Below are 7,689 nucleotides of genomic sequence, written 5' to 3'. Positions count from 1 at the left end.
GACATTCTCGTAGTGAGGTGTTGTCTATTTATAAGCGTTTTGCTGCCTTGGTTCACACTTAGTTCTCTTCGCCCATTCGTGTGTTTCGTGCTGACTCTGCTGGCGAGTATATTTCCAAGATGTTGCGTGGTGTTCTTGCTGAGCAAGGGAGTCTCTCTCAATTCTCTTGTCCTGGTGCTCACGCTCAGAATGGCGTGGCTAAGCGAAAGCATCGTCATCTTCTTGAGACGGCTCCTGCATTGATGATTGTGCCTCTCTCCCGCCTCATTTTTGGGCTGAGGTCGTCTCCACCTCCACCTATCTCATCAATCTACAACCTTCCGCTGCTCTACAGGGTGGTGTTCCTTTCGAGCGTCTTTTTGATCGTTCTCCCGATTATTCGATGCTTCGCTTTTTTGGTTGTGTTTGCTATGTTCTTCTTGCACCTCGCGAACGCACCAAACTGACCGCTCAGTCTGTTGAGTGTGTCTTCTTAGGCTATAGTGATGAGCATAAGGGCTATCGTTGTTGGGATCCTCTCGGTCGTCGGATGCGTATCTCTCGGGATGTGACTTTTGATGAGTCTCGTCCCTTCTACCCACGCCCATCTTCCTCGACCTTTTCAGTGGAGGATATCTCTTTCCTCACTTTTCCTGACACACCTATCACCCCCATCGAGTCTTCGCCTATTCGTTCCGCTCCCTCTGCTTCTCCACCTCTTGTCAATTTGCTGCCACCATCTTCCACGGTCTCCTCACCTAGCATGTCGCTAGATTCTGCACCTTCATCTCCGGTGACTTCTTCGTCGTCACCCCCCGATTCTACCTTGGCGATTCCTCCTTGCATTGTTTCATCTTTTCCTCAGTGTTACGCTTGTAGTTCACGTCATGTGGATGCCTCTGCGGATGTGTCGTCATCCTCGTCTCAGCCTACCTATGGCTTGCGTTCTCGTCCTCGTCCGCCTGTTGATTGCCTTGGATTTCCCACCGCTGGTGCTGCTGTTCTTGAGTCGACTTCTTATCGTTAGGCTGTTGTTCATCCTGAATGGCAGTTTGCGATGGCAGAGGAGATTGCTGCTCTTGAACGCACTGGTACATGGGATCTTGTTTCCCTTCCTCCTGGTGTCCGTCCCATCACTTGTAAGTGGGTCTACAAGGTTAAGACTCGCTTCGATGGTTCTCTTGAGCGTTACAAAGCTAGTCTTGTGGCTCGTGGTTTTCAGCAGGAGCATGGTCGTGATTACGACGAGACTTTTGCTCCTATGGCCCATATGACCACTGTTCGTACACTTCTTGTCGTGGCCTCTGCACGCCACTGGTCTATATCTCAGCTTGATGTTAAGAATGCCTTTCTTAATGGTGAGCCGAGTGAGGAGGTGTACATGCAGCCACCACCTGGGTATTCTGTCCCTGATGGCATGGTATGTCGTCTTCGTCGCTCTCTCTATGGCCTTAAGCAAGCCCCCAGGCCTGGTTTGAGCCTTTTGCCTCTTTGGTGACTGCCGCTAGTTTTTCAGCAAGTGCTCATGATCCAGCATTGTTTGTTCACCTTTCTCCTCGTGGTCGGACTCTTCTTCTTCTCTATGTTGATGACATGATCATCACTGGGGATGACCCCGAGTATATTGCCTTTGTAAAGGCCCGTCTTAGTGAGCAGTTTCTTATGCCTGATCTTGGACCTCTTCGCTACTTTCTTGGAATTGAAGTCTCTTCTACCTATGATGACTTTTTTATATCCCAGCAAAAGTATATCCAGGATCTTCTTGATCGTGCTGCTCTTTCTGACGAGCGCATTGTTGAGACTCCCATGGAGCTCAATGTTCACCTCCGTGATACTAATGGTGATCCCCTGCCTAACCCGACGCGTTATCGTCATCTTGTTCGCAGTCTTGTCTATCTAGCTGTCACTCGTCCGGATATCTCTTATCCGGTTCATATTCTGAGTCATTTCGTCTCCGCTCCCACCTCGGTTCACTATAGTCATCTCCTTCGTGTTCTCCGATATCTCCGGGGCACGATCTCTCACTGTCTATTCTTTCCTCGCTCCAGTTCTTTACAGCTTCAAGCCTATTCGGATGCTACGTGGGCTAGTGATCCTTCATATCGCTGTTCACTTTCTGCTTACTGTGTTTTTCTTGGTGGTTCTCTCATTGCCTGAAAGACGAAGAAACAGATTGCAGTTTCCCGTTTGAGTGCAGAGGCTGAGTTGCGAGCGATGGCTCTTTTGACGGCAGAGGTGACTTGGTTACGGTGGTTACTTCAGGATTTTGGTGTTTCTCTCACTACACCGACTCTACTCTTCTCTGACAGTATAGGTGCTATTAGCATTGCGCGCGATCCTGTGAAGCATGAGCTCACCAAGCATATTGGTGTTGATGCTTTCTACGTGCTCGCTGGTGTGCAGGATCAGGATATTGCTCTTCAGTATGTGCCTTCCGAGTTATAGTTGGCGGATTTTCTGACGAAGACCCAGACTAGAGTGCAGCATGGCTTCTATCTCTCCAAACTCAGTGTTGTTCGTCCATCATGAGTTTGAGGGGGGTGTTAGAGTATATATAATATAGCCATGTACCCTTTTGTATTTATCCCAATATATAAGGGGTTTCCTGCATATAGTCCACCACATGTACATGTATATATATCGGCCTATGACCTCATGGGAATACAAGTTGCTTATTCCTAACAGTACCAATTCCAGCATCTCTGCTTGATAATCTCGTGGATGTTTCTGAATTTTTCTCTCAGCGAATGTTGTTTGCTGTGGACAATTGCAATCTTGTATTCGATTGGAGTTAGATGGCAGCTGTATCAAGTTATAGGGTTCCGTCCTGTTTTGTCCATGATGAATTAATTAATCTATTAAATTGCCAGTCTGCTTAATTAGTTAAATCTCAACTGCATGTTAGTATGCTAAACTGCAAATTTCTCATGGTTGCATGAATATATTCATCACTGATCCTGGATGAACATTCACTCACCTTTAGCAAAGTAAATAGTGAAAAGGTTGGTTATACATTCTCTAAAATAATAAATGGAATTACACACTCTTGATGTTTACTCACTCGCTAACGATTTTCATTTACATGGGGTACAGATTGCCAATGGCTCGAGATACCGGATTTTCCTGGGATTTTTTATCTTGCTGGGGCTGGAGCCACTGACATCATCTTGCTGAACTGAGAACCACTTGAGCTCACATGGTTTGGGCAGTGAGACAATTACAAGGCTTTAGCAAAATATCTGCTTAAGACTATCTGATCATATAGGACTCCTACTCCAAAGAAAATACCAAAGGCGATCGCAAAGATAACCTCATTACCAATGTGTTTTGTGGAGACCGGACCTGCTTCTGCTGAACCACAATGGTTTGGGATCATAGGGCTACACAGTTTTGGGTTTCCACCAAAGCTAGAATCCGGAAATGTGCTAAACTGGCCCACGTTTGGAATAGGGCCTTCCAGGTCATTATTAGAAACGTTGAATCTGGAAAGGAAGTGCAGATTTTTCAATGCAGCTGGAATTGTACCAGTGAGTTGATTACCAGACAAGTCAAGCACCTGCAGGTTCGTCAGATTGCAGATCTGTTTTGGTATCTCTCCAGATAACCTGTTAGAGCTCAAGTTGAGTGAAATGAGTCCTTTTAACTGTCCGATCTCCTCTGGTATCACACCAGTGAAATTATTGATGGCCAGATTAAGCACTTTAGGAAAAGCACTGAGCATGAGGTATTGCATAAATGTGTTCTCGTTCCAAACAAGCAGCTCAAAGAAGACCTTTGCTGCAGTCTTGTCTGATCTTAGCATTGGCATCTCCATTAAGGCTGTTGGAATTTCCCCTGTAAAGCTGTTGTTTGATATGTCTAGATAGAAAAGCAAGTTTAGGCTGCTGATCCAGTCTGGTACCTGTCCAGATAGTTGATTGCTTTGTAAAAATAGCATCCCTAAGTTTGTGAGCTTTGATAACCAATCAGGTATTGTTCCAGACAATGAACACTCACTCATGGAAAGAACCTGAAGGTTCTCAAAACCAATAATGCTGTCATCCTCTGGCATGGTCTCATGCAGGAAGTTGCATCCAATATAAAGGGTGGTGAGGCTCTTGGAACTACTAAGGATCTGAAGCGTCCTTGTGATATTTGTAAGCGAGTTATTAGAAAGTGATAGGAATGAGAGGGACTTCAGATTGCTTATTTTTTCTGACAATTGACCATGGAATTGATTGTAAGATAGCCGTAGTGCACTCAGCTTGCTGCAGGAGTATATGCTTTCTGGAATTGTTCCGGTGAAGTTGTTGAAAAGAAGATCTAATTTTCTTAGATTCGACAGGCTCGCAAACTTGACCTCGTTAAGTTGTCCACTGAAGCGGTTGGTGTTGAGGTCAATTGTTACAAGATTTGTGCAGTTGCTTAGAGCTGTTGGCAGCTCCCCTGACATATTGTTGTGTTCCAAATGCAGCTCCTCCAATCTCTTCAGATCACCTATAGACTCTGGAATGTTGCCACTGAAACCATTCTCCCCTAGATCAAGGGTGACCAGATTTGTGAGCTTGCTGATGCCATTGACAGCTCCGTCTAACCAATTGTTAGGCAAAGAGAGGTGCTCTAATGAGGTAACATTGAAGAGCTCGACTGGAAGATTCCCACAGAGGTTGTTGTAGCCAGCGCTGAGCATCTTCAGCACGGAGCAACTACTGAGCCCTGGAGGGATATTTCCACTGAATTTGTTAAAACTGAGCTCAAGCACGGCCAAAGATGGCGCACTCGCACATAGCGTCATTGGTATCTGCCCAGTAAAGCTGTTGTTGCTGGCATTGAGCGCGACCAAATTCTCCATTGCTTTCCATGTGGTGGATGGAAATTGGCCTGTAAACAAGTTGCTTGAGATGTTCATTACCTGCAGAGGCCGCGCAGGGGTTGAAGATGGCAGCTCATGCAGCGCTCCTGTGAGGCGGTTGAAGCTGACGTCGAGGACGATTATGCTGCTTGATGAAACCAACTCTAGCGGCAAGTCGCCGGACAGTGAGTTGCGCGACAGCTTGAGGCGCAAGAGGCTGGTGAGGTTGCCGAGGAATGGCGAGATGGACCCCTCGAGGCCTCGAGAAGCCAGCGAAACATCGGTGACCTTTCCATCTTGGTTGCATGTGATCCCTTCCCATGCGCAGCAGTGGGTGTTGCTCTGCCACGACGCGGCGAGGCCGCCGTGCCGTGAGAGCCCGGCGAGGAGCTGGAGAAGGGAGTTTTCCTCCTGCTTGGAGCAGGAGCTCCTCGTTGTCGCCGGAGAGACCATTGAGACGAGCAGCACCAGAGCCAAGCCAAGGGAGGACATGCTGGATTTCCTGGTGTAGTTGCTGCGTGAAATGTGGAGTTGGCTGCGCTGCGTTGCGGTGAAAACCAGGTTCTTGTTGGTTGGTGAGGTAAAACATCAATCAATGGCCTAATGAAGAAGGAAGAGCACGAGAAAGTGAGAAGGAAACCGGCCATTCCGATTGGAGTAAGCCTCGTGGGCAATTGGGACTTGTCTAGTTTCGTTGGGTGATGTCATTTTTGAGAGATGTTTGGTAGTGGTCGACAGCGTTGTGTGCTGGTACCCAGCAAAGTCAGCGCGTGGGCGTGGATCACGTGCACAAAGCGGCCGCGCGCCCTTCTTCTACCTTGGTTCCTATCTCTGCTGGTGTGCTGGTAGCGACGACGAAGGGACGGCACAGTTGGAATATCTGTTGTGATTCCTTAAACAATGATGTTACAAAGTGTACAATATATAGATTTGGCTACCCCTATTTGTGTGGCACAGCCATTTCTCCTAATGATCCTATGATGTAGGAGTGGTTATAACAACCTTGACTAAGTGTTACATGTACTGGCTAACACCCCCCCTCAGCCGGAACGTCGTGGGGAAGGACGTTCAGGCTGTCCCGAAACTCATGGAACACTTGAGACGGTAGGCCTTTGGTGAACAAGTCGGCAAACTGGGAGCTCGAGGGAACGTGAAGCACCCGTGCCTCACCGAGAGCTACTCTGTCGCGGACGAAGTGCAAGTCAATCTCGATGTGCTTCGTCCTTTGATGCTGAACTGGGTTGGAAGCCAGATAAGTGGCGCTGACATTGTCACAATATACCACGGTTGCACGAGCTGGAGGAGAAAACGTAGTTTGTGGAGCAACTGCCGTAGCCAACAAGACTCAGCCACGCAGTTCGCGACACCACGATACTCGGCCTCCGCACTGGATCTGGACACCGTTGGCTGCCGCCTGGAGGACCAGGAGACAATGTTATCGCCAAGGAACACGCAAAAACCGGATGTAGACTTGCGGGTGTCAGGGCAGCCCGCCCAGTCGGCATCCGTATATGCAATGAGGTCCGTAGAGGATGATTTGTAAAGCTGAATCCCATAGTGTGATGTACCCTGGAGGTAACGCACAATCCGCTTGACGAGGCGCATGTGGGTATCGCGTGGGGAGTGCATGAAGAGACATATTTGTTGGACCGCATAGGCAATATCAAGACGTGTGAGAGTTAGGTATTGCAGGGCGCCTACGATGCTGCGATAGTATGTGGGGTTGGAGAGGAGGCTACCTTCAGCGGCCGAGAGTTTGGAGGTGGTGTCAATGGGCGTGGAAACCGGTTTGCAGTTCAGCATGTCGGCGCGATCGAGGATCTCAAGTGTGTATTGCTGTTGGCTGAGAAAGAGACCAGAGCTGTTGGGAGTGACATTGACACCGAGAAAATGATGGAGGTCACCGAGATCTGTGATGGAGAATTCCCGTTTGAGGGAAGTGATAATGGCATGTAGTGTATGAGGTGTATTGGCGGTGAGGATGATGTCGTCGACATATACGAGAAGATAGGCGATGGATGTGCCGTGGTGGAGTATGAAGAGAGAGGAGTCACTCTTGGAACTGGTGAAACCGAGTGTCAAGAGGAAAGACTTGAAACGAAGAAACCAAGTGTGTGGAGCCCGTTTCAGCCCGTAGAGTGACTTGCGGAGTAAGCACACATGATCCGGACGGTTGGGGTCAACAAACCCGGCGGGTTGGGAGCAGTAGACGACCTCCTTGAGATCACCATGAAGGAAGGCGTTTTTGACATCGAGCTGGTGGATAGGCCAGGAGCGAGACGTGGCGAGGGATAGGACGACACGAATGGTGGAGGGTTTAACCACGGGGCTGAAGGTTTCTTCATAGTCAATACCTTCCTGTTGGGTGAATCCGCGAACAACCCAACGCGCTTTGTAGCGTGCAAGGCTGCCATCGGTATGAAACTTGTGACGGTAGATCCACTTGCCCGTGACGATGTTGACACCTGCAGGTTTGGGAACCAGAGACCAAGTAGAATTATGGATTAAAGCATCAAACTCTTCGTGCATCGCATGTCTCCAATGGGGGTCACGGAGAGCTGATTTGTAGGAAGCAGGGATGGGTGAGATGGTGGTGGAGGCGTCAGCGAGGAAGAGGCGACGCGGCATGCAGAAGCCACGTTTGGAGCGGGTTTGCATGGTGTGAGAGTTACGTGGGGGGTTGGCCGGCACTGCATGGCGAGGGAGACGTGGAGACGGCGTATTGGTGGTGCATGCCCCGGAGTTCGAGGTAGATACGACTGGGTCCACGAGCGGGGCGACAGAGGGGGACGGTGCGTGGGAGTCGGAGCCGACCGGCGTGGAGAGCGAGGTGGATCCGCGGTCAGGTGGGGCGCTAGGAGATGGCGAAGGATGAGGCA

The 7,689-nt window shown here is 49.1% G+C and overlaps 1 protein-coding gene across 1 annotated transcript; it reads right to left on the bottom strand.

Annotated features, from left to right (window-relative positions):
* Nucleotides 1–2,923: 2,923 nt before the first annotated feature.
* LOC123403002 (receptor-like protein 2) lies at nt 2,924–5,810 on the bottom strand. The gene has a single exon (XM_045096979.1). The coding sequence runs from the start codon at nt 5,300–5,302 to the stop codon at nt 3,197–3,199; it is 2,106 nt and encodes a 701-aa protein (XP_044952914.1). The 5' UTR covers nt 5,303–5,810; the 3' UTR covers nt 2,924–3,196.
* Between the last annotated feature and the right edge of the window lie 1,879 nt (nt 5,811–7,689).

Source organism: Hordeum vulgare, chromosome 6H (genome assembly GCF_904849725.1).
Source record: "Hordeum vulgare subsp. vulgare chromosome 6H, MorexV3_pseudomolecules_assembly, whole genome shotgun sequence".
Classification (NCBI taxonomy): domain Eukaryota; kingdom Viridiplantae; phylum Streptophyta; class Magnoliopsida; order Poales; family Poaceae; genus Hordeum; species Hordeum vulgare.
This window is presented reverse-complemented; position numbering and strand designations above follow the sequence as displayed.